Source organism: Malus domestica, chromosome 10, assembly GCF_042453785.1.
Source record: "Malus domestica chromosome 10, GDT2T_hap1".
Lineage (NCBI taxonomy): Eukaryota > Viridiplantae > Streptophyta > Magnoliopsida > Rosales > Rosaceae > Malus > Malus domestica.
This window is the reverse complement of record NC_091670.1, coordinates 4,450,001-4,476,676: the sequence shown is the minus strand read 5'-3', so window position 1 is coordinate 4,476,676 and position 26,676 is coordinate 4,450,001. Positions and strand designations below refer to the sequence as shown.

At 40.2% G+C, this 26,676-nt stretch overlaps 2 protein-coding genes and 1 long non-coding RNA gene across 3 annotated transcripts; 2 read left to right on the top strand and 1 right to left on the bottom strand.

Moving 5' to 3' along the window:
• Positions 1-2,285: 2,285 nt before the first annotated feature.
• On the top strand, positions 2,286-2,912 carry LOC139189028 (uncharacterized). The gene is made up of 3 exons (XR_011572495.1): positions 2,286-2,419; positions 2,503-2,600; positions 2,776-2,912. It is a non-coding gene; the product is annotated as an uncharacterized lncRNA (long non-coding RNA).
• An 8,112-nt stretch (positions 2,913-11,024) lies between these two features.
• LOC103444744 (tryptophan aminotransferase-related protein 3-like) lies at positions 11,025-16,921 on the top strand. Its single transcript, XM_029109386.2, has 5 exons — positions 11,025-11,664; positions 15,054-15,354; positions 15,443-15,735; positions 15,930-16,210; positions 16,463-16,921. The coding sequence occupies exons 1-5, from the start codon at positions 11,372-11,374 to the stop codon at positions 16,708-16,710; spliced, it is 1,416 nt and encodes a 471-aa protein (XP_028965219.1). The 5' UTR covers positions 11,025-11,371; the 3' UTR covers positions 16,711-16,921.
• Positions 16,922-18,465: 1,544 nt separating this feature from the next.
• Positions 18,466-25,130, bottom strand: LOC114827509 (carboxypeptidase SOL1-like). The gene is made up of 4 exons (XM_029109389.2): positions 25,066-25,130; positions 24,687-24,762; positions 24,229-24,292; positions 18,466-18,713 (listed from the first exon to the last, which is right to left on the bottom strand). The coding sequence occupies exons 2-4, from the start codon at positions 24,750-24,752 to the stop codon at positions 18,466-18,468; spliced, it is 378 nt and encodes a 125-aa protein (XP_028965222.2). The 5' UTR covers positions 24,753-24,762; positions 25,066-25,130.
• Positions 25,131-26,676: the final 1,546 nt, after the last annotated feature.

Sequence of the window (26,676 nt, the reverse complement as noted above, 5' to 3'; positions counted from 1 at the left end):
AATTTTGTCAGAGCACTTTGAAAAAGTGGTATGTGGTATCTGGAAAGCTGATGTTACGTGTGAAGATTACAGACAAGCTTTGTCTAAGGAAATCTGGCTCTCGAAGTTCTGAGAGTTGTGCCTCTTCGGTTTTCGAACAAGCAATCCCGTCGAGGATCTGACTCTCGAGATTCGGAAAGCGGTGCTACTCCGATTTTTGAGAAAGTAATTATGTTGGGAGTCTTTTCTCGAATGTGAGTAAAGGTTGGACGTTCTTGCCAACCTGTCTTGCCGCAAAACACGGAGGTCGACACACATAGGGACTTTCCAGTTGTCAAGCAGTGGTGCTGTTCCTTTACCCTTATGGGTAATAGTAGGGTAGCTGGACCTTCGAAATTCTCGTGCCTAAACTTTGTCAGAGATCTTTGACAAAGTTATATGTGGTACCCGAGGAGTTGATGGTGCATATGGAGAGCGGTGATTGAACAGTAAGATTCACGTGCTTTCTACTTCACCAGAAATCTTCGACAGAGTGCCCGTAATTTCCGCAAAGCTGATTGTGCATGTGACAGGTGCTGACGAGGCTGAAAAAGCAGGTGCTTCTTCGATTTCTGAGATCGGCCCTCGTGGTCTCTGAGCAGCCCAGCTTTTGAGAAAGCAAACGCCTCTTCGATTTCTGAGATCGGCCCTCGTGGTCTCTGAGCAGCCCAGCTTTTGAGAAAGCAAACGCCTCTTCGATTTCTGAAGCTCCGTCGAGTGCAGATTTTTATAGAGGCTGGCATTAAGTTCCACATCACACTTGAATCTCTACCAGTGGAAGCTCATTTCTTGCACTTCTAAGATCTTGATTTGTCTGACCTCTTCCTTCTTCAACACATTTGAAAATGTCTGGACCCTCCGACCGTCGTTTTGACTTGAACCTTGGAGAAGAGACAGACACGCCTTCTCCAGACAACATATGGCGCCCATCCTTCATATCCCCTACTGGTCCTCTTACCGTTGGGGATTCTGTGATGAAGAATGATATGACCGCTGCAGTGGTGGCCAAGAACCTTCTCACTCCCAAAGATAACAGACTACTTTCCAAACGGTCTGATGAGTTGGCTGTTAAGGACTCTCTGGCTCTTAGTGTTCAGTGTGCAGGTTCTGTGTCTAATATGGCCCAACGCCTATTTGCTAGAACCCGCCAAGTTGAATCATTGGCTGCTGAAGTGATGAGTCTCAAACAGGAGATTAGAGGGCTCAAGCATGAGAATAAGCAGTTGCACCGGCTCGCCCATGACTATGCTACAAACATGAAGAGGAAGCTTGACCAGATGAAGGAATCTGATGGTAAGGTTTTACTTGATCATCAGCGGTTTGTGGGTTTGTTCCAAAGGCATTTATTGCCTTCGTCCTCTGGGGCTGTACCTGGTAATGAAGCTTCAAATGATGAACCTCCAATGCCTCCCCCTTCTGGGGTTTTGTCAAGTACTGAGGCTCCGGATAACCACCCTCCGGTGCTTTCTCTTTCTGGGGCTCTACCGACTGCTGAGACTTCCCCTAAGCAACTTTTGTGAAGGCTCCCTTTTGTTTGTTTATTTTGACTCATGTATATGTACATATTTGTGGCTTATCGAAAATATTAATAAATAAGCTTTGCTTCATTTCAACATATTGTGTTAAATACACCAAAGCCTTCTTCATAAAGTTCTTTGAATTTTTGCTTTTGTTGAAACCTGTATTGTTGAAGCTTTGTGAGTGAAGCATGTAGTTTGAGGTAGTGTTCCCTTAATTTCCCGAGTGAGGAAAACTTCTCGGTTGGAGACTTGAAAAATCCAAGTCACTGAGTGGTTGTGAGACTGCCGAGTATCAAGGTGCAGTAGCATATGGTGGGAGTCCCCCAAGTCTTCAGGCGAAGAGAGTTGCCGAATGAGGTGTCTCGCGTGTTACTAATTTGTCAAAGTAACGAATCCTTGTTTCGATGTCACACATTCGTATATGCTTTATCTAAAAATATTTCCAACTTTTGTGTGTTTGATGCTGCATGCTATTGACTAGACAAGATCAAGTGCAATTAGTAGCTTTTCTCTCTTTTTCATCTTTTCTTTGGTGGAATTGCTTTTCGTTTCCACTAATCAGCCTGAGTGGATGCAAGATAACACCTTTCTCTATAGCTCAGATTGCAAAGTCGTCTTCATGAAAGTTTTTCCTTATCTTGTGAACTACAACATATCCAAATTTGAGATCCATCGGAGTAGTACAACTTCAGAAATTCAAGTATGATGAGTAACTGTTTATCATTTGTCTGTCAACCCGTCAGATTTGTTGTGAGCTTTGAAACTCTATTTTCTCTTGCTCAGATCAGCATGCTTTCTTCATTGAAGTTGTTCCTCAGCTTGTGAACTACAACATATCCAAATTTGAGATCCCTCGGAGCAGTATAACTCCAGAAATCCAGGTATGATGAATGACTGGTTATTATTTTTCTGTCAACCCGTCAGATTTGTTGTGAGCTTCGAAACTCCATTTTCTCTTGTTCAGATCGGTATGCTTTCTTCATTGAAGTTGTTCCTCAGCTCGTGAACTACAACATATCCAAATTTGAGATCCCTCGGAGCAGTATAACTCCAGAAATCCAGGTATGATGAATGACTGGTTATTATTTTTCTGTCAACCCGTCAGATTTGTTATGAGCTTCGAAACTCCATTTTCTATTGTGAAGATCGGCATGCTTTCTTCATTGAAGTTGTTCCTCATCAACTCTTTCATAACATATCAAAAATTCAGGATGAACTAACGGTTAAATATTTCCAGATCTTCGAAACATCACAACAGCTTCGAAATCTGCAAGAAGCCGACTATCATGTTTGGAGCTTCAACACTGTAATTTCCGTCGCTCAAACAGAAATGGTTCCTTCTTGAAAGTTGTTCATATGCTCAAGAACTATAGGGTGTCTAAAATTCAGCTCCATTGGAGAAGAGCAAAGGTTGCAGAAATTTGATAGATGAAAGGAGGCGGAAGAGGGAGAGAGAGAAAAAGTCTCTTGGGTTGGATTTCTATTTTGGGGCAGATTCCAATTTTTGTAGCACCTTCATTATTGATGAATTGCTTGTACTTTTGTCCATTATGAAACTTGGGACTTTGGCTTGTTGTTGGATCTATTATAATATGTTTGGGAACATATATAAGTGAATAAATAAGAAGGAAAATTTTGGGCCCTTGTGGGTGTAAAACAAAAAATGTTTATGTTTACCCAAGTGTTTTTGTACAAGTTCAAGGGCATCTTGGGTTTTGTGAACAAAATTTGTTTATTTGGAGCAAGGTTTTATGTTGAAGCTTTGTAGGTGAAGCTTTGGTGTTGAAGCTTTGTAGGTGAAGCTTTGGTGTTGAAGCTTTCTAGGTGAAGCTTTGATGGTGAAGCTTTGTAGATGAAGCTTTGTAGATGAAGCTTTCTAGGTGAAGCTTTGATGGTGAAGCTTTGATGGTGAAAGTATGTAGAGGGAGCTTTCTAGGTGAAGCTTTGTAGGTGAAGCTTTTTTAAGTGAAGCTTTTCGGGTGAAGTTTTTTTTTTGGTGAAGCTTTGTGGGTGAAGCTTTTTAGGTGAAGCTTTGTGGGTGAAGCTTTGGAGGTGAAGCTTTTCGGGTGAAGCTTTTTGGGTGAAGCGTTTTAGGTGAAGCTTTGTGGGTGAAGCTTTGGAGGTGAAGCTTTTCGGGTGAAGCTTTTTGGATGAAGCTGTTTTTTTTTTTTTTTTTTTTTTTTTTTTTTTTTTTTGGCGCTTGACACGGTCTTCATTTGCTTGTTTTGTAGTGACTGTGGAAGACGGATTGCTTTCTGATTGAGAAGGGTTCCGGCATCGCTTGCTATGAATGTAAAAGAGTGAGGGCTGAGTTGGCTAAATTACCTCTTTATTGAATTCATTGCCAAATGGCCTTCATTACATAGGATGCCGAACGGCTATAGCTCAACACTTGTACATCGTGAGTCTATTTGTAGTAGTACTTCAAGTGATCAGCGTTCCATGGATGGCCAAGGGTCTTGCCATCTGAGCTTCTAAGTGTGTAAGAGCCAGGGCGACTGATGCCAATGACTTCATACGGTCCATCCCAGTTTGGACTAAGTGTGCCTTCACTCGGGACTCTGTCGCAGAGTAATCTTTTCTTTAAGACCCAGTCTCCTATTTTGAAAGAACGAGGCTTGACCCTAGAGTCATAATAGTTGGAGATGCGCTGCTTGTAGGCGACATTCCTCAAGTGAGCTTGGTTTCTGTGTTCCTCGACTAAATCCAAGTTGAGGGTGAGTTGTTTGTCATTTTCACTTTGAATGTAGTTCTGGACTCGGAATGTTGCTTGCTCGAGCTCAACAGGGACAACCGCCTCTGTGCCAAAGGCAAGTGAGAATGGAGTTTCTCCTGTTGAAGTCCGATATGAAGTGCGATATGACCAAAGAACTTGGGGTACAAATTCTGGCCAACAGCCTTTAGCTTTGTCCAAGCTGGTTTTCAAAGTGCGCTTGATTATTTTGTTGATGGCCTCAACTTGTCCATTAGACTGGGGATGAGCTGGAGAGGCAAAGCATAAGTTGATGTTGAACTTAGAGCAGAACAACCTGAACTTCTTGTTGTCAAACTGTCGCCCATTGTCAGTGACTATCGCATTGGGAATGCCGAATCTACAAAGGATGTTCTTCCACACGAAGTCCTCTATCTTTGCCTCAGTAATGGTTGCCAAGGGTTCTACTTCGGCCCACTTTGTGAAGTAGTCCACTGCAACGACTGCGTAACAGACTTTGCCCTTCCCTGCCGGCATTGGGCCGATCAAATCAAGTCCCCACTGGGCGAAGGGCCAAGGGCTGATCATAGGAGTAAGAGGCTCTGGAGGGGAATGAGGAATAGTTGCATATCGTTGACATTTGTCACATGAGCGGGATACTTTGATGGCATCCTGGTGGAGTGTTGGCCAGTAATATCCTTGGCGAAAAGTCTTGTGTGCTAGGGACCGAGATCCAGCATGATCTCCACAGACTCCCTCATGTATTTCCCGAAGGACGATTTCCGCCTCGGCAGGCGTAAGACACCTTAAGTATGGCAGGCTAAAACCTCGCTTATAGAGTTGATCATTGATGATCAGGTAGCGGGTAGACTTGTATCGAATTTGCTTAGCCTGGACTTTATCATTTGGGAGAGTGCCATGAGCAAGGAAATTATAGATCGGGGTGATCCAACTATCCCCCTGTTGTAAGTTGCATACTTCTGCGGCCATGGTGCTTGGTGTTGCCAACAGTTCGACATGAATTTTTCTTCCAATCTTGTCCTCCACAGCTGAGGCGAGGCGAGCCAGGGCGTCTGCATGACTGTTTGCCGCTCGAGGAACTTGGGTGATCTGGTAGTGGAAGTGCTTGAGCAAAAGTTGTGTTTGCGCAAGATATGCTGCCATGGAGCTGTCCTTAGCATCAAAGTTGTTGGTAACCTGGTTGACCACTAATTGGGAGTCACTGAAAATATCAATTTGTTTAACCCCGAGGTGTTTGGCCAAACGTAATCCTGCTAGAAGGGCTTCATACTCGGCCTCATTGTTTGATGCCTTGAATTTGAAACGAAGAGCATACTCCATTGCTACTTTGTCGGGCGTAGTCAAGACTAGTCCCGCTCCACAGCCCTGTTGGTTGGATGAGCCATCAACATACAGACTCCATGCTGAGGTCGTTGATTCTACTTTCTGAGCTTCCGATGGTAATGAAGCTACTGCTTCAGGTGTAGAAGCAATGTCAACAGGATATGTGAAGTCGGCGATGAAATCTGCTACTGCTTGACCGTTTTCGGCTGGTTTTGGTTGGTAGGAGATGTCAAACTCACCCAATGCTATTGCCCATTTGATCATTCGCCCTGAAGTGTCAGGACTTCGGAGTATCTGTCGAAGAGGATAATTGGTAAGCACGATGATGGAGTGCGCTTGGAAGTAAGGGCGGAGTTTTCGAGCAGACATGACCAATGCCAGAGCCAATTTCTCAATGTTAGAGTACCGTGTCTCCGCATCTTGTAAGGCTTTGCTAGCGTAGTAGACAGGTCGCTCAATATTCCCATCCTTTCGAATGAGAACGGAACTTACGGCTGAAGCTGATACCGATAGGTAGATAATGAGAATGTCTCCTACCTCGGGCTTGGAGAGTAGAGGGGCTTTACTCATGTACTCCTTGAGGTTTTTGAATGCCTCGGCACATTCATCAGTCCATGTAATGTACTTCCTACTTCCCTTAAGTGCTTTAAAAAAGGGAACACATTTGTCTGTGGCCTTAGAAATGAACCTGGTTAAGGCTGCCACCTTGCCAGTAAGGCTCTGGATGTCCTTTGAAGTTACCGGTTCCTTCATGTCGAGGATTGCTTTGATCTTCTCGGGATTAGCTTCAATGCCTCGTTGGCTAATCATGAAACCTAAGAATTTGCTAGAGCCTACGCCGAAGGCACATTTGTTGGGGTTTAACCTCATTCGATACCTCTTCAAAATAGTGAAAGTTTCAGATAGGTTGGTGATGTGTTGGTCAGCATGTTTGCTCTTGACTAACATATCATCAACGTAAACTTCCATGCTCTTCCCAATCTGCTCGGCGAACATTGAGTTGACTAGTCTCTGATAAGTCGCTCCTGCATTCTTTAGGCCGAAAGGCATGACTTTATAGCAGTATAGTCCTCTGTCGGTAGTGAAGGCTGTGTGTTCTTGATCCGAAGGGTTCATGAGGATTTGGTTGTATCCTGAGTAAGCATCCATGAAGCTCAGGAGTTCACACCCGGCCGTAGAGTCTATAAGTCTGTCAATAAGAGGAAGAGGGAAGCTATCTTTTGGACACCCTTTGTTTAGGTCGGTGTAGTCAACACACATTCTCCACAAGACCTTTTGAAGCAAAAGACTTTCTTTGGTCGGATTTTTCTTAACAAGGACCACATTTGCTACCCATGTCGGGTAATTGACTTCGCGGACAAAGCCTATGCCTTTGAGTTTTTCAACTTCTGCTTTCATTGCCTCGTATCGTTCAGCGTCATAAGATCTTCGCTTCTGTCTCACCGGCTTGATCTTGGGGTCAATACTCAAACGATGACAGATGACATCGGGAGAGATGCCTGGCATGTCCTCGTATGACCAGGCGAAGACTTCAGTGTTCTCTTTCAAAAAAGATATCAATGCTAACCGAAGGGGTGGTGACAATGTGGTGCCAATCTTCACCATGCGATCTGGATAATCTCTTGAGATAGGTACCTTCTCCAACTCTTCAGCAGGTTGGGCTTGCTGGGTGAAAGAGTCATCTCGAGGATCATCGGGTTGATTGTTGCTATCAGGAAGATCCAAGTTCGCTTCATCTAGGCTGGTCTTTGTGACTTGGTCATGTACAGACAGGGTTTCCTTGGGTCCGGGCAAGTGTTGTTGCTTAACTGAAGTGTTGTAACATGATCGTGCACTAAGCTGATCTCCTCTGATGTAGCCGTTGCCATGGGGGGTTGGAAATTTCATCAACAGCATATGCGTGGATACCATAGCCTTGAGATCATTGATGCCTGTGCGCCCAAAGATGACATTGTATGTCGTTGGGCAGTCAACCACTAGGAAGTTAGTGGTAATGGTAGCCGTGTAAGGGCCTGTACCAATAGTAAAGGGTAAATGTATGCTCCCTAAGGGTTGCACGATATCACCGGAGAAGCTTATCAGAGGAGAAATAGAGCGATCGAGCAAGTGTTCAGCTACACTGAGTGCCCTGAAAGCTTCGGCAAACATGATATTGACCGAAGCCCCTGTGTCTACGAGGATTCGTCGAACATCAAAGTTGGCTATGTGAGCCTCCACGATCAATGGGTCGTTATGAGGGTAGATGATGCCTCTTTCTTCCTCAGGGTAGAAACATATCGGATCCCAGTTAGGCTTTTGATACTTCCCTCCCCTGATGTCTTCCACGTGAAACACTTGGTGACCAGGCCTCAGAATTAGTTCACTGTTTTTCATGGCCCTATTGGAAGATTCAGATATGGGTGTGCCGCCGCTTATGGAATATATGACATTCACCTGGCGTTGGTTACGGTTATCCCTTTGAGGGTGAAGGAGGAATTGATCAATTTTTCCTTCTCGTGCCAAAGCTTCAATACGATCACGGAGGATGATACATTTCTCGCTATCATGGCCGTTATGCTCATGGTAGCAACAAAACATGCCCGCGTTATTCGGGGGCGTGTAATCTGGGTGCCTCGGCTTTGGCTTTGGTATCAGGTGAGCTATGCTGGGGTAAATGGCCGCGCATGTGGCATTCAAGGGCGTGTATGTCTCATACCTTGGGGTAGGGGGTATCTTGACGCAGGTTTGACCCACTGCATTGACTGCCTGGGGGCGAGCGTTATTGTGGCGATACCCTTGGTTATCGGGATAGTGTCCCTTACTCTTTTTACTGAAATGAGAGTGGTGAGGATGGAAATCCTTCCTCTTGCCTTGAAATTGATATGTCTGTTGATTCGGCGAAGCATTATGCAAGGCATGGGGAGGTGCCACTGCTGTTTGGAAAGTCGAGGTCTTCTCATTTAGGTGAGTCTGGCTTCCACCTCCCACTTGTTGATAAAGGATGGTTGTAGGGGGTTTCTCCTGATATGTCTTTGCCTCGGCGGAGGCATGGTTATAAGCTTGCGCCATCACCTCAGAGTAAGTCTTCCAAGTATTGGCATTGATCATGTATTTAAAGAAACAATCACGTAGGCCTGCCGTGAAGGCTTTGAGGGTAGTCTTGTCGTCTGCCTCGGCACACCGGGAGTATTCATGGCTGAAGCGGCCAGCATACATACGTAATGACTCGTCTGGCTTCTGGCGGATAGTGTACAGGTCATCTGCAGAGTGCAAGCGATCGGTTTGGAAAATGTGTTGGGAAACAAATAGTTTCCTCAATTCCTCAAATGAGTCTACCGTCTCAGGTGTAAGACGACAATACCAATTTAGAGCTCCGCCAGAGAGGGTGGAGGGGAAGAGAAGACATCGCTCTTCGTCGGTGTGCATCCGGTATGCCATGGTGGACTCAAAGAGGTTAAGGTGCTCAATCGGGTCCTCTTTTCCAGTATAAAGTTGCAAGCCAAGCTTTTGCTTTGTCTTTGCTTGAAGGGGGGTGTTGAGGATCCTCCTTGTAAGAGGGCCAGGCCTGGGTTGGTTCCAGTCAGGTATTTCAGCCTGACGTTCAGCCTTCAACTTGTTTACTTCCTCAAGAAGTTGTAGGACAAGGGGGTCCTGAGCGGAGTTATGTGCCACTGGAGCTTTCTTTCGTAAATCTCCATCTCATCTTGGAATTAGGAAGGTTTGATCAAGGGCATGTGATTTTTCCCTGGACTCGTTGTACTGGCTTCCAGGGTATGTCTGTCGGAACACCTCTGAGTCCCCTGTACCCTCATGTCTCTCTAGGACTTGTTGCCCCTTCCCCAAATTGGTGGCCGGCTCGGGCCGTGGCAGGGGACCGAGTCTCTCAGAAATCCTTGGGTCATTGATCTTTGAGCTTATATGGATGGAATTCTCTCGACGTTGCTTCAGGAAATCCCGACAATCGCGAAAGACGGCTTTCGATCCTTCTGCCCCTTCAGCAAAGAGGTGTCTCCCTCCACTTCTCATGGTTCGGGTCGAAGCAACTGGGTTAAGAGAAGCCTCATGTTGATTATCAAGTCGAGGGGTAATCTGTTCCCTATCAGGGATATCTATGTCGAATGCATGTGACCCTCCATGTTGGAGGGCACCCAGTTGATGGTTGACTTCCACGGGGGCAACAAGCTCGCGTGTCTGAGCTTGCCTAGCTTCGTGGAGTGTCTCGAAGAGCTTCTCATATTGCTCCTGGAGGACCTCATTCCTCATTGCTATCTTGTTGTTCTGAGCTTCCAACTCATCGACTTTAGCTTGAAGAAGAACTCGTTTTCCTTCCTTCTTTCGTTGCTTCGCACTATGTGCAAGGGGGGTGTCATTCTGTGTGCTGTGGCTTCCTTCGCTTCCCATGTTGGAGAGGGATGCCTGGTCAAAAGAAAGTGTACGAATGATAGAAACCAGCTTGACACAGCTGAAGAGAGTAGGAATAAGTGTCGTTCCCACAGACGGCGCCAAATGTTGATGCACAAAATCAGCGAAGACTTTGGTACAACAGAAAGTGTCAGGTTTTATGACCTTCGCTTGGTTGCTTCGGTCACTAGTGAGGATAAGTACATAAATGAATAGAGACAGAGAAGCAAACACATGATGTACGTGGTTCACCCAGATTGGCTACGTCCACGGAGTAGAGGAGTTCTTATTAGTAGTGAAGGGCTTACACAAGTACAAAGGATCAAGCTCTCAATTTAGTGAGTTCTTGTGAATGATTTAACACAAAATGGCATTAGGCAATATTGTGGGGGAATGACCCCTATTTATAGAAAAACTTGTAGCTTTGTCACATTGACATGTGTCATGTTGTGATTGGTTCTTGATGTCGACACGTGCTGCGCTCTGATTGACTTCTAATCTTGACACGTGTCGAGTAGTGATTGGCCTCCTGGTCGGAGGGGAACTCTTCTGGGTCCTTGACAGTATAGCGTTGGCCGGTGCTCGGTAGTTTCGGGATTGGTCAAGTATGGTACAAACAAACTTCATTATTGTTAGCCTATTATGAGGTTAAGCCCACCCATTCTCCTTAGTATAGATAATATCGTTTTCTTTAACTTTGAAAATCCTATGCCATCAATTCCATTTTCTATTCCCCATCTTTCCCATCCTCCACCACCTTGGCTTTCCTCAAACCCATCTGATTTCGGATCTGTAGCCATTTACCTTAAACGTATTTTGACAAGATTATCTCAGGATGTGCGTAGAGCTCCGGTGCAGGTGATCACACCACCACCTCTCACGGATCGAGAAGTGTGTTTTACCCCAAACTCGGTTTGGGTGTTTACACCACCACATCCCATGGATTTGTCTTCGACGACTTTGTTGTCTTCAGTGACTTTGTTGTTAGTGAGTTTTGTCACTAGCTTTCTTTGGTTCGTTGCTACTGTTCCGCCATCTATGGTGCTTTGTGAAGGTTGTTGAAGTGTCTTTCTGTCATTTTTGAGAATTGTTTGGCTGGATTTTTTGGGTGGAAGTTTTTCAATGATGCATCATTCACGTTCGCGCGGAATAGTGTTTTCTGTTTCGTTTACTGCTTATGGGCTCAAACTTTTGTTTTGGGAGGTCCAAACTTTCTTTTGAGCTTTTCTTGTAATTTGACCTCAACCGTAGTAAATTTTAGTGTGTTTTTGGTGTTAAATCTCCCACTTTTACTGAAAAATAAAAAATAAAAAAAATCGTCAATTTATCATTGTCGTTTCTAAATCTGTTTTACATTACATGATTAAGGCTCTATAAATATTGCAAGAGCCTTGGAAGAAGTTAAAAATATATACATATGGCTAAAGCACAAAGCTTCTACGCTGTGTGCTTAGCATTTTCTTTAGTGTTTAATCTATTGCTGAGCTTCAGACTCTATGTGGATGTGGGTGGAGATTGGGAGCTGAGTTGGAGCAAAAGAGCAGCAGAAGAAGCTGAGCACGTGGCAACCATCTCTTGCTCAGGGCATGGAAGAGCCTACTTAGATGGCCTAATTCTTGATGGGAAGGAACCTGTTTGTGAGTGCAATTCCTGCTATGGAGGCCATGACTGCTCTTTGTTTTTAACTGGATGTGCAGCAAACGCCGACAGGTTCTTTCTCTTTCTCTCTCTGTACACTCACACTTACCGTGCTAGTTAATTAGTTTAGTTTAAAAACCCTTCAGGAAATCTGAACGGCATAGAGGTTGCGGTAAATGCTAGGAAGCTTCTAATTCAGAAAATTGAACTCAAGAGTCTCAGACGCATATGGCCGACTAAGAAAAAGAACTCGGAAATCATAGATAATCTGTTTTTCCGGAGTTATCAACCACCACTTCGAATCAACAGATCTACTTGAACAGCTCTAAATATAATCTGTTAAGATTTAGAGAGTCACCTACTTCTAATCACATTGATATTGTCCCAATTAGAACCGTCGTTACATCTAATTGTGTTGGGGTCATCAAACCTAGTTGGGTAGAGGGTAGTCAGGTCTGGTTGGATTAGGAGGAAGCCGCTTGATACCATATAAATATTTGAAAATAGCAGTTCACGATGATCACACCGATTTTACTTCAACCTAATCATATACATAATTTAATATAAATTAAATTTTATCACAAAAAGTCTCATTATCACAGTGAAATCATTCATTCTGTCATTCTTCACCGAACTCATGTGACCAGAAACAAAAATATTCAAATAATTTATCTTATTAAAATGCAATGCTTTAGAATATTTCCATTGATAGAGATTCAAAGAAGCAGACAAAGACTAGTGGGCGATAGATACAAGTTACCTTACTCAACTACGACCTAAAATGTATCCTTTTCTATGCTTTGTTTTATTTGGTTCAAAAAATGTATCCTTCTCAAACTAAATAAATAAGTCGCCGGTCATCATCACAGCAAGGTGAAGGAATCTTTTCTTTTGTATGGTACGTGTGGAACGGATCTTTTCTCTGGAACTCCCCAAAATGAATTACTGTTGGCCCAGTACGCTATTCCCACTATAAAATCAATTATTGATGTTCATTATGTCATGTATTACGTCAGCCAAACAATTCCAAACTTTCTATTTTTCTAACAATCGATATTCTCTACGTTAAGAGGAGGGAGGATTGATCTCATAATAGTCTAGCAATAATGTTGTTTAAATTCGTAATTTTAAACTTTTTATATAGTAATTTTAACCTTTTATTATATTATACTAAAATAATAGACACACCATATTTCTATCATATGGGTGTAATCTTTAATTGATTATAAAGTTGTACTAAATTTTCGCAGGAAGAAGATTAATTTTTTATTTTTTTACAAACGATAGCGTAGTATTAAAATGTTAATTGTTAAGGGGCGAGAGAGTTGGTGTAGATCGAATATATACCATAATGCATATGTATCATTGTTTCCGTTACTGCTATTAAACTTGACAAAACCTAAAACTGCATTCTATCACCTTTAAAACTGCATTCTATCACCTCTCAGACCATGTTCAACCCTTAATTCAAAATTGGGGCTTTTAGATCTAGATCCAGAAACATAAATTGTTTATAGGACTGAGTTTAATTATATAATTACAAATTTTTTTTTCTTTTATGATCATTTTATATTTTCTAAAATATTAAAAATCAGTTAAAATCTTCTAAAATCATGCCTTTTCCAACAATATAAGATCTAATTAATATCTTATTAAAAAAAACTAATATACTAACATAAATTTATCTGCAAAACATTATACCCTAACTCAAGTAACAAATATACGAATGTATATTATACCTATAAGCGAGATATGAAATGTAACTAAAAGGTAAAAAAAACATAATATACATACAAGTAAGACACAATAATCTGTAATAGGTTGATTATAATAAACAATCTGTCATGTAAGTAAATAAATACCATGAACTTGTCATATAGGTTGATTATAAGAATTCAAAATAAAATCTATAATGGGGTTTAGAGTAGGAAGAAGAACAAGAAATAACAAAAAATATTAAAAAATAATAATTAAATAGATAATTACGAAGAAATTTGATTTTTATATTAAATTTATCATTGAAAAGCTAATTATTGGTAATAAAATAATTAAATTTAAGAAATTAGACATTTTAATAAACTGACCTATTCCTACATTGGTTCAAAAAATTGAACTTTATCCAACCAAGTCATTTGAAACCATTGGGCCAAAATAATCCATGGGGAAAAATAAATGTTTGCGCTAGATTTCATTCAAGAATTAAGCCTGGCTTCATTTTCTTGGGCCCGCCATGCATGTCGACACGCTGGGAAAAAAAAGCCCATCAAGTTTGAAGCGTTGCACGCGACAAAGCTGACAGTCGTTGGGACCCAGCGCTGCAGATTTGTCGGCCACTAATCATGAGTCTAACAACTCTTTCGACCATCCAACAGCTACAATCAACGGGTCGTTGATTGATCCAACCGTCTAGATTAAAAATAATATTTATTATTACATTAAATCAAAGGCTGTGATTGAATATGAGCATATACAATGGTAAAAAAAAATTTGACATCCTAATTTTATATTTAACGGTTAAAATAATTAAAAATATATATTTAACTCAAATTTCACACTAAAATTCTATAATTACATATGTATATGTTTAAACATCCACACAATTCTTTCGTTTTTTTATTTCTACCGACTTCCCAAAAGTATTTCATCCTATTTCTAAATTTTTCAAATTGCCAAAAGATCATGTTAGAGGACCTGATTGGTCAAGTGATGAAAATATTGCTTGTTATTTGGCATGAGTTTCTATTAGCGAAGATGATGTTATAAGTACAAACAAAAATGCGAAGGAGTTGTGGGCGCGTATTGTTAAAAAGTATAATTCCACCTCCAACACCAAACGGCCCTATAAAGGTCTTTGTGGTCGGTAGAAGATTATCAATAAAGCATACACCTTTCTAGAATTTAAATATTTTTAGGTTAAAATATTCATAAAAATAAATTAGAATAATCGACAAAATATTATTTTTAAAAAAGTTAACCAAAAAAAAATTAGGCTAGAATTATTCTTTAATTATGTGTGGCTTAAATTTTAAGGCATAATCAACGAAGGAAAACAATTGTTTCTAGATTATGGCTTAAAATTTTGTGGCTTAATTTTTTAAGCTCTAACCAAAAGGGTTGTGCATGGTCTTAAGGCTCGTTCCGTCTAATTAATATTAGTGTCGCACACCCAACTCCCAATTCTATCATCTAATTCGGCTTCTTTGTGTTGTGTGGAGCTTTGGCCAGCCTTATTTTCACAAGCATATATCACACCTACAAAGTAGAAATTTGGGAAAGGCTTTCAACTGAATCAAATCTTTATTTACGCAAAATAGCTCAGTTCTTACGGGATTTCATTAAGCTGATTTTTTTTTTCATGCAAAACTTGAACAAACAGTTTTGCAAAACAGATTTGGAATTTCTTTGGCATCTTAACTTCATTCTCTAAACGCTCAAATTCCACCAAAAATTGTTTGTTGCAGTGGGGACCCGTATTTCTTGGAGCCTTTTTGGACGAAACATGCATCAAAAAGTGCAGTTTTAGTAGCAGGATGGCATCGAATGAGCTATGTCTTCCCTGATCAATCTCGCATCTCAGCAGAGCTTGAGAGGCACATCCGCGAAATTCATACCATTGTCGGAAATGCGGTCACTGAAGGGAGATACATTGTTTTTGGTGCTGGCTCAACCCAACTTCTCAATGCTGCAGTTAACGCACTGTCGACTTCCAATAACTTCAACTCTTCACCTTCAAGTGTTGTAGCTTCAATTCCTTATTACAGTGTAAGATCCGACTTCTGAATTTACAGCGAGCAAAATTTATAATGAATAAAACTATTAAATAATGGGATTTCGATGTGAATTTTTACAGCTTTACCAAATGCAAACGGAGTTCTTCCGATCAATGGACTACATGTTTCAGGGAGATGCTGCCTTGCTGCAGAACACTTCGGATGCTACTAAAAATGTTGTTGAGTTTGTAACCTCACCAAACAATCCAGATGGGCAGCTGAAGAAGGCAATTTTTGAAGGCCCGAATGCTAAAGCAATCTATGATCGTGTATACTACTGGCCACATTTTACAGCAATTCCTGCTCCAGCAGATGACGATCTCATGATATTTACAATTTCTAAGCTCACTGGCCATGCCGGTACTAGATTCGGGTACGTAACCAACTAACCAACATTTTCTTCCATATTCTCCCCAACCCTTAGTTAAATATAACGTTGTAAAAAACAAAAACATATTCTTCCACATCCATTGAATTTTATAGTGAGATATTCTGCTTGAATTTTATCACCCTAAACCCTAAGTAAAGTCCCTTTAGGTAATCATATTAATGTTTTGCCTTGTGCAGGTGGGCATTGGTAAAGGATGAGTCTGTGTACCAAAGGATGACCCAGCATATACTCATGAGTAGCTTAGGTATTTCTCGAGATGCTCAGCTAAGAGCTTTGAAGCTTCTAAATGTCGTCCTTGAAACCGGAGGCAGGGAAATCTTTGAGTTCGGATACCACACTTTGAAGAAACGCTGGGAAAATTTGACAAACATCCTGTCTCTGTCAAACCGCTTTACTCTTCAAAAGTTTGAACCCAAATACTGCAACTTTTTCAAGAATATTAGAGACCCTTCACCAGGTAATGTACTATAACTCATCCTGTGCTTTTCGAAACATGCTAGAGTACGTGTGTGTAGGTTACTTAATTTAAGAATTCTTGTATAAACATAGGACATTGCACCTTTCAAAGTTAATGAGAGTTTAACGTTCATGATGACATATTCTCTTGTAAACACCGTACAGAAGTGCGCAAGTGTCTGCGTGTAATGATTTATCGATTTGGTGACAGAGAAAGTGAAAATTATGTTTTGACGATCAAATGAATTTGCAGCTTATGCATGGGTGAAGTGCGAGAGGGAAGAGGATAAAGATTGCTATGAAGTTCTGAAACAAGAAGCGAATGTTTATGGTCGTCCAGGTGCTGAATTTGGAGCTGAAGATCGATATGTTCGTCTCACCCTCTTAAGGAACCAAGATGATTTTGATTTATTGCTTCAGCGACTCAACCAATTAGTCTTGGATGAAGGGAAGAGCAAAATAATTATTTCTTCTCAAGTAGGGGGTCAATACGTGACTTAATCTGCTACAGAGAAACATTGCAGAATTATAGTAGAGCACTGCTCGTGCTCCCTTATGTACGTTTGTAGAAATATAGGAGAGCACTACTTGTGCTCCCTTATGTACGTCTATATATAGCGGTCACCATTTAGTCTCGGAAGAAAGACACGGCCAACAAACCATATGTAAACCATTTGATCGCAAAATAACCACCCCACAATCTTTATGAGCATTTGTTTTTCCTGCAATTCTCTTAAACACAATTCCTCAGTTCCGTCAACATTCTGGTGCCCTAAACATGCCATGAAATAAATTAAAGTATATAATCAGATCAATATACAACCTTTGTCGCTTTGAAGTTCTACAAACATATGGTGCATATTTACCACGTAACGCAAATGGTAAGCTCCATAATGTACATTTTCCTTGTGCCTATCGTCTGTGTTTTATTGTGTGCAAAATAAGGTAAATAAGAAAATCTCCTCCCACAAACCCGTTGGACTCACCAGCCCTAATCACAACCCTGTTGCTCTCTTTCCTTCCCCTAACAACTTGAGGAGCATAGTTCAATGCATTCCGGTCTACATACACAAGCATATGCTGAACAAGCCCGAAAGATGAAGCCGCAGTATTGAACGCTTGACGGCGGCTTCATACAGTGAGACTGACTTGGGTGGGGTTTTCAATTGAAAATGGCAAATATCTAATTAATTGCGTAAAAGGGTTTAAGGTTTCTGACCTGTTGGAATGAAGTGTACAGAAAAGTGGCAAAAGTCGAGAGGTATAAGCATTGCCAGACGTTTAGATGTATCTTTGATTTCTCAATGGACTCGAGTTGCCTTTGAAGATCCAGCCAGAGTTATAGCGGGTGACCACAATGGCACTTTCCTGGGTGGTGTTTCCCTGCACTCTCACCTATCTTCCCCCAATGCGGCGGAAGCACTGACAGTGCTAATGGGCCGGAAATTTGCTCAAGCAAAGAGCTTCAACTGGACAATAAAATACAAATTGAAAGGAAAGATGCAAAAAGTCCACAAAATTTCAAAATATACATACATGCACTACAATAGAAAATGGAAAATACGTCCAAACAATACAGTTTTCATCCATAGAAATCAGTTGCTCTGGACCTTGATGTTGCTTATGTGCTGTGCATAACCAAAGGTATTTCAGAGCTGCCTTTTAAATCTGTAAAATTGCCGCATTTTGTTTTGCAATATACACTTTTTTTTTTCCTTTTTAGCTGTTGCATTGTTCGTTATCATCCCCCATACTTTCTTCCTAAGGAATAAGGCTTAATTTTGACTCTCAAAGAGAGAAAATCTGTATAAATGGGAAAGTCGATCCTTACGCCACAACTGGTCTTTTCGGTCCTACTAAGGGCTGGTTTGGTATTGCTGTGCTTTGAAAAAAAATTGTTGTGAGAATAAGCGGATGTGTTGTGAGAATAAGCGGATATGAAATAAATCAGCAGAGTGTTTGGTAAACTTTTTTTGTAAAAGTGCTTTTGGAAAAATAAGCAGTCTGATAGTGGGTCTTTTCATTAAAGGAGCACTGTAGCTCCGTGTGCTTTGAAAAAAAAGCCAGTTTTCCAAAGCTGCAAATAGCAGCTTCAGTTTTTTCCTTTGATTTCAGCTTATTCTCAAAGTAGCTTCCAAAATAAGCCTTTTTTTTTTTTTCAGTTTACCAAACACCTAAAACCCTCACAGTTTTTTTTCATAGATGCTTTTTTTTTTTAAGCACCTTACTTCCAAACCACCCCTAACTGCTTTTGTTTCAATCGGCTGAATGTCCTCCTGTATAAAAACAAAAGGAACCTACAATAACAATCAAAAGCAGGTACACTTTGAAAGGGGTTCCCCAAATGATGCTCATACTTTCCCAGCTGCAATCACAGGCACTTTGAAGTTGAATTCCTCTGGGATTGACTTCAGGATCAAGAACAAAATCCCCATTTGTCGTGCCTGCTTCTTCCAACCAGATACATGTCGTCTTTGATTTATACCCAGGCACAGTAGCTGTGACTGCACGTAACCAAGTAAATCCAACAGAAAACTCAGGCATCAAAATTATAACTATACGGATAAATCCATAACATATTTGTTTCCAAAGGCCTTCGACAAGTTTATTGTCAAGGCCTCAAGATACAGATTGTATACTCATGTGTTGTCGAAAAGCAAATACAGTTATTAGGGCTGCAATTCCTTTTTATCCCTTCCCTTCTTTATCATAAACGAAGTTCAATTACCAAAAAATCCAGTAGCGGCAATTACACCAGGAATAAGAAGAACAGGAAAAGAGGACCTTCACGCCACATCTTCTCATTTCATGCCCTCAATAATGATGGGGCGCAAAAAATCCACTAACACTCTAGATCTAGGCCAAGTTTATTGGAAGGAGAAATATGTTCAACGCTGTTAGATTACAGAGAAGAGTAATTATTATAGGATTTAGGAGAGAAAAATGTAAATTTCAGAAAGAGAATTCACAGAGGAGATGATTCAATTTCATTTCATCATTGAGATCTTATCGGAATGTGACCGACTTCAACAACAAATGTAGGGCACTGTTACATCTCTCTCTCACACAAGAAAGAATACATCACAGCCATTCATTTCATCTATCCTATGAGATAGCTACATTTGTCACTCTATATTGCTAACTGTCATTCAATCTAGAGCATTCATTTTGGAATGTAATCCAATGACTCTAATTAAAACAAGTAAAATAAATTGCTTTATTTCAGCTAAAACACTTAAACACTAACACTCCCTTCTAAGCGTTTAGCTGAAATCACTCCCAAAGCCTTCCTCAAATACTCAAATCTATCCCTTGCCAATGCTTTTGTAAAGATATCAGCAACTTGTTCTTCAGTTTTGCAGTAAATCAGATCAACTTCACCATTTTGCAGAGCATCTCGGATGAAATGGAACCTTCTATTTATGTGTCTTGTTTTATGATGTGCCACGGGATTCTTAGAGATTGCAATGGCTGAAGTGTTATCACATAGAATCTGAGTTGGTTCCACTTGTTCCTCTACAAAATCTGATAAGACAAATATTAACCAGATGGCTTGAGCAGTTGCTTCTGCAGCACTAACATACTATGTCTCTGCAGTGGACAATGCTACACTGCTTTGTTTGATTGAGGCCCAAGAAAATGCTCCAGAACCAAAACTAAAAGCATATCCGGAAGTGCTCTTCATGTCATCTTTCACTTCCTGCCCAATCACTATCACAGTATCCAATAAGCACAACATCTTTACCCTTCTCATATGCAATTCCATAGTCCAGTGTACCTTGGATGTACCTTAGCACTCTCTTTGCAGTTCCCATATGTTTCCTGGTTGGATTATGCATGAATCGAGCAAGTAGACTTGTAGCAAACATGATATCAGGTCTTGTAGCTATTAAGTATAACAGACTATCTACAATCTGCCTATAGAGACTTTCATCAGCTAGTTCACTTCTATCTTCTTTGATTAATCTTTCATTTGTTGCAAGTGGAGTTGCAACAGATTTGCACTCCTTCAATCCAAATTTCTCCAACAAGGTTCTTGCATATTTCTTTTGATGCAGAAATATACTACCTTCTGTTTGTATGACACCAAGTCCCAAAAAATGATGTAATAGTCCCAAATCAGACATTTCATATTTTCCCATCATTTCTGCTTTAAACTCATTCATTAATGCACTGGAACTCCCTGTGTATATAATATCATCAACATACAAAGAAACAATGAGAATTCCTGCCTCAGTGACTTTGATGTAGAGAGTTGCTTCACTTGGACTTCTATGAAAACCAGTACTGCAGAAGTGAGAGTCAATTTCCTTGTACCAGGCTCGTGGTGCCTGTTTCAATCCATACAAGGCTTTCTTGAGCTTGTAAACTTTGTCCTCCTTGCCTTCAATCACAAAACCAAGTGGTTGATCTACATATACTTACTCATTTAGAACTCCATTCAGAAATGCTGACTTTACATCAAGTTGGAACAGCTTCCATCCTTTCTGTGCAGCAAGTCCAATTAAAGTCCTGATAGTATCAAGTCTTGCCACAGGAGAAAATGTCTCATTGAAATCGACCCCAGGCTTTTGAGAGTATCCCTTAGCCACTAACCTTGCCTTATTCTTCTGTATAGACCCATCTAGGTTCAATTTTGTTTTGTAGATCCATTTGACACCAACAATTGGTTTATCAAGTGGTCTATCAACAAGTTCCCAAGTATAGTTTTTCTCTATCATGCCAATTTCTGCCTGCATTGCCTTCTGCCATGACTCATCTTGTGATGCTTCCTCAAAGTTCTCAAGCTCAACTATGCACAGATTGCATTTTGCATACACTTTTGTCAAACTCTTGAACTTCAAAGGTGTGTGATCATAGTCTTGTGGACCTGTGATATTCTGCATTGGGACCAACCTTGAGCCATTTTCAATTGACTCACAGACTTCATATGCAGACTCATCATTTACATTGCACCTGTCACTTGAACTACTTTCTTCTCTTTGTTTTCTCATTTCCACTTCAGGTGGTGGTACACTGATAATCTTATCAGATTGAGATTCCCAATCCCAGCAAGTATTTTCATCAAATATCACATCTCTTGACACAATTATCTTCTTTGATACAAGGTCATAAAGTCTATAACCTTTCTCACATGTACCATATCCCAAAAAAATACATTTAGTGCTGGTCTCATCTAGCTTCTGCCTTAGTTGAGTTGGAATATGAGCATAACATATAGAACCAAAAATCTTCATGTGTTTGATTCCTGGCTTTCTTCCACTATAAGCCTCAAAAGGAGTCTTCTTATCTAGAGCCTTAGTGGGACATCTATTCAGAGTGTACACTGCTGTGTTAACAGCTTCTGCCCAGAAATCAAGTGGAACTCCCTTCTCAACCATCATACATTTTGCCATTTCCACTATGGTTCTATTCTTTCTCTCAGCCACACCATTTTGATGTGGTGTATAGGCTACTGTTAGTTGTCTTTCCATGCCCATTTCTTCACAAAATTTCCTGAATTCAGTAGATGTATACTCCCCTCCTCTATCACTTCTCAACTTTTTCAACTGATAACCACTTTGCAATTCAACTGTGGCCTTAAATTTCTTGAAGATATCAAATACCTCCGACTTGTTTCTCAAGAAATAGATCCAACACATTCGAGTGCAATCATCTATAAAGGTAAGAAAATACCTATTTCCTGCTATAGTTGTGGTTTGCATAGGTCCACAAATATCTGAGTGAATAAGTTCTAGAGGGAGAGTAGCTTTCCATGATGCTTCCTTTGGAAATGCATCTCTGCAATGCTTCCCAAAAACACAACCTTTACATATCTCATCTATCATCGTAAGCTCAGGTAATCCCAACACCATATCATGTTCTTTGAGTTGCTTCAGACTGTTTAAGTTCAAATGTCCCAGTCTCCTATGCCAGAGTGTAGAAGACTGACATACATTAGCTTTTAGAGCAATTTGCATCTCAGGTTTAAGTCTCAAAGGAAAACTTCTATTGCCCTTCATTGGTACTCTAGCTATCAAATTAGACATTGATCTATCATCATATATTTCTGCAGTTGTACCTCCAAACACAAGAAAGTAACCGTGTTCCATCATTTGCCCTACACTGAGCAAATTTTCTTTTAATCCTGGAATTAACATCACTTCCTTGATATATCTCCTTCCCAGTTTGGTATCAACTCCTAAACTTCCTTTCCCTGTGACTTCAATGAGCTGTCCAGTACCCATTTCTACTTTAGCAGTTATTTTTCTATCAATGTCAATCAGCAAATCCTCCCTTCCAGTCATATGGTTACTACAACCACTGTCCACATACCATATATCTTCACTTTTCTTCACAGTGACATTATTGCAGACATAGAACATGGTAGGAGTATCATTTACTTGATTAACAAAATTCACATGCTGGTTAGCCTTCTCATTCTTGACTCGGCAATCTCTTGCAATATGTCCCAACTTATGACAACTATGACACCTTGGTTTATCTTTGAACCAACATTCACCAAAATGCAGTTTATCACAATGTATACAAGGATTCTTAGCTCCATCAGAAGTACTTGCAATTTTTCCAGTTTGATTCACAGGTCTATTATCTCATTTCTTCCATTTAGACTTCCAACTTTTCTGTGGTTTGAATCCTTGATTTCCATTGTACTTATTCTGCTTTGGACCAATACTGAGACTAACAAATGCTTTCTCAGTGTGGGATTCATCATGCCTGTCAATTCTTTGCTTATAGCCCTTGAGAATAGCTACCACATCTTGAACATCAACAGTATCTAGATCCTTAGTATTCTCGATGACAGAAGCAATACTATCATACGATCTAGGTAAACTGATAAGCAGTTTTTGAACAATTCTCTGATTACTTATATCCTCACCATAGCTTCTCATTTGACTAATCAAATCAAATAATCTAACTAGATATGTGGAGAATGCTTCATTTTCACCCATTCTAGTATATTCAAAATCACGGCGTAAGCCTTGGAGTTTTACAGCCCGTACCTGTTTATCTCCCACAAACTCTTGTTTCAGCACATTCCAAGTAGCATTTGCAGTCTCTTGGATGGCGATTCTCGGAAAAATCTGATCAGAGACGACTCCCTGAATAATTCCAAGTGCCTTCGCATCTCTGACTATATTCTCCTTCAATAGCTTGCTTTCAGCTACAGTGAGTTCTTCATCCTTCTTCGCCGAAGTTTCAACACCCTTTTCGACGATATCCCAGAGCTCGTGCGATCGGAATATTGTCTTCATCCGAATCTGCCAGAAATCAAAATTATCACCATTGAATACCGGCGCACGAAGATCAGCTCCACTCGATCCAGCCATGTGAGACGAGATCTAAGATCACTACACTTTCTTCTCCGAGTTTTCCTCAATGAGAAAACTCAACGGTCAGTTCGAGCTCTTCACTGTGAGCTTCACAGATTCACGCCCAGTTGCAGAGGATGCAACCCGGCTTTGAGGCCATGTTAGATTACAGAGAAGAGTGATTATTATAGGATTTAGGAGAGAAAAATGTAAATTTCAGAAAGAGAATTCACAGAGGAGATGATTCAATTTCATTTCATCATTGAGATCTTATCGGAATGTGACCGACTTCAACAACAAATGTAGGGCACTGTTACATCTCTCTCTCACACAAGAAAGAATACATCACAGCCATTCATTTCATCTATCCTATGAGATAGCTACATTTGTCACTCTATATTGCTAACTGTCATTCAATCTAGAGCATTCATTTTGGAATGTAATCCAATGGCTCTAATTAAAACAAGTAAAATAAATTGCTTTATTTCAGCTACAACACTTAAACACTAACAAACGCCATGGTAGATTTTGTTTCACCAAGCAACTAACTATTACCATATGACATACATGAAAAAGTGTACAACTATGGAAATGTGGTCTATAATATGATACCAGTAGTTTTAATTCTTAAATTGCATAACATTTCCTCTTTTTCATTTTTAAAGCATCCAGCTCGGGATGAACAAGGGATGTAATCTGTAAATACCCTTATATCTTCCGGCGGGGGCAAGCAAGCTATGGTAATCCACAATTGCTCTGCTAGCTTGAACCTGCCAGTCAAAAAGATGAGCCATTGGTTTACATGTAGTCCTCTTCAGCTTATCAAATAATGTAAAACAGCTAATTGACCAAAAAGGTATAACAAATTATGATATAAACGGAAAGGTGTAGAAAGAATAAGTGCCACTCCAATGTTATCCAGTTTTCTTTTGTTTTGAAATGTACTTATCAAACAGACCGTTTTGTCATTTATTTCTATCATCATACGGCTGGAAAATATGCCAACAATACTTTAGGCTACTCAACAGGGTTTTGACCAACTATTCAATTTGATTCTAAGACTTCAGTCCAATCTCACATCTCAAACTGAAGCCATATTATACCTAATAGGAAAAACAACCTATCCCTCAATTTGAAGAATAAAATGAAAGTTCGTCAACATACCTTGGAATTTATTCCTTTGATAGCAATAAAGCCAGGTAACGGCGTCTGATGAAAAGATCCTTCCATGTACTCCTATCTAAAGGGTATAAGTAGAGTGTAGTTAAACGATATCACACCCATCTAAAATTAAACATTTGAAAAATCTGGAATGGCGTCATGGGAGAATTTTCGCTCTAAATCTCAAAATGTTTCACACAGAGAAAGTTATTTCGAGAATACTTAAAATGCTATGCACTTGTGATTACTCTTCTCATGATCAAAACAACATGTGAATCAAGTACCATGGAATCAATCAACAGACCACAAGCTAAAATAATTAAACATTCAGTCCCTGTGGTAAGACCATCTAATAACATATTGATAGGCAGCCATAACATACCTTGGCTACAGTTGCAACGAGATTAAGCATGCTCATTTTGTTGCATCCCCAAAGAGTCAGAAGCTGCACGTTTATATGCATTAAAGACAACACGTCAAACAGCTAAATGATAGTAAGTTCAAATGAAAGAGAAATAATCTCCTAGGCCAATAAAAGTCACTTGTGCCAATTGATCATCCAATAAAAGTCCTTGAGTCTTCCTAACTAAATGGATATAAAACTACCAAAAATTCCCATATCACAAATCAACTAGAACATGTAAACAAGCAAGAATGCAAAGCTTATGTTAATAGGAAACAAGAAACAGGCAAAAAACATATAACTAACATTGTGCCTCGTGTATAGGAGAGGAACAAGAAACATAACATGATATTAGAATAATATCAAGACTTGAACCAAGGACAGAGAGAAAATAATCGGCCATGTTAGGATACCGAGTAACCCAAATTTATCCTAGGATATTCACAAAGTAGACACTGAAAGTGTTGAGTGAAGCTTCTCTATAAACAGACATCAAGATATATTCCCTACCTAAAACCTTTTAATGAGGTGAAATTTTAGATTTTGAAAACACTGACAAGATTGCTGGATCCCCTCCCACCCCCAAAAAAATGATAATGCAAAGCAAAATGCAAGTCTCTTTGAAGTGTCCAAGTCATCAGATTTTGTGCCTACAATTTTGAACCTCAACAATGAAAGACAAACAAAATAAAAATACAGGGCTCCTGTTCAAGTTGAGCTAAAGTTTGAGGAAGAGCATCGTTCTCGACTAGGAAGAGCTAGCACCATGCAAGGTTCCGTCCCCACCCCCCTAAGGTCCATTGGACCTATGGCTACACCAAAGGTGTAACCGTATCCCCATATACATGATAAACTTGGCTAAAGAAAATAGTATTTTATATCAAGGTTGCCAACACTCACATAACTGATGCCTGGCCTCATTAGCAGCAGGCCATTTATTATCACTAATCTCCAAGGTCAATTCAAAACAGCCACCATTATGTAGTTACAGTCTTGCATGCCTCCATATATAGGGTACCTACAACAGGTGTCTTAAGAAACAATAGATGAATATCAAACCAAAAGAAAATATACCTATAATAAGTTGTAATGTTTCAAGCCATCATACCAGAAAGCTCCATTTGTAATGCCGCCCTTGTTGGAGAAAAACTTAGAGTACACAACTCTAACACAAGTGTTGGAGAGACAACACAAGTAAACAAATTACTTGTATTACATACACAAAATATTACAACACTCAAACTCTCAAGGACACACTTGAGAAGCTATGACACTCACTCACTTTCTAGAGACAAACTCTAGGTCACTCACACTCCTCACAAGACTACTCTTACTTCTCACTCTCACTTGGTTGCCTACTTCTTCTTGGTTGGTTGGTTACTTGATTGATACAAATGGTGTGGATGCCTTCTCCTTTTATAGGCATGGATGGAACCTTGGAGAAGCATGTAATCATCATGTTAGAGATATCTAGATAATTCTACTAATTACTAATCTTGCATGTTGGTGGAAACCTCACCATTCTTCTAGACTCTTCCACCAACTTGAACTTTGCTAGAATTCTCTAGCATGTGTATGGATCTTTCTTTG

Excerpts from the sequence above, each read along its gene's own strand:
- LOC103444744 (XM_029109386.2), top strand. The coding sequence starts at position 11,372 with ATGGCTAAAGCACAAAGCTTCTACGCTGTGTGCTTAGCATTTTCTTTA. Across the intron at positions 15,736-15,929 it reads CATGCCGGTACTAGATTCGG|GTGGGCATTGGTAAAGGATG; the intron begins GTACGTAACCAA and ends TGCCTTGTGCAG. Across the intron at positions 16,211-16,462 it reads TATTAGAGACCCTTCACCAG|CTTATGCATGGGTGAAGTGC; the intron begins GTAATGTACTAT and ends ATGAATTTGCAG.
- LOC114827509 (XM_029109389.2), bottom strand. The coding sequence starts at position 24,752 with ATGGAAGGATCTTTTCATCAGACGCCGTTACCTGGCTTTATTGCTATC. Across the intron at positions 24,293-24,686 it reads TCAAAGGAATAAATTCCAAG|GTTCAAGCTAGCAGAGCAAT; the intron begins GTATGTTGACGA and ends TTTGACTGGCAG. Across the intron at positions 18,714-24,228 it reads CCCCGCCGGAAGATATAAGG|TCACAGCTACTGTGCCTGGG; the intron begins GTATTTACAGAT and ends GGTTACGTGCAG.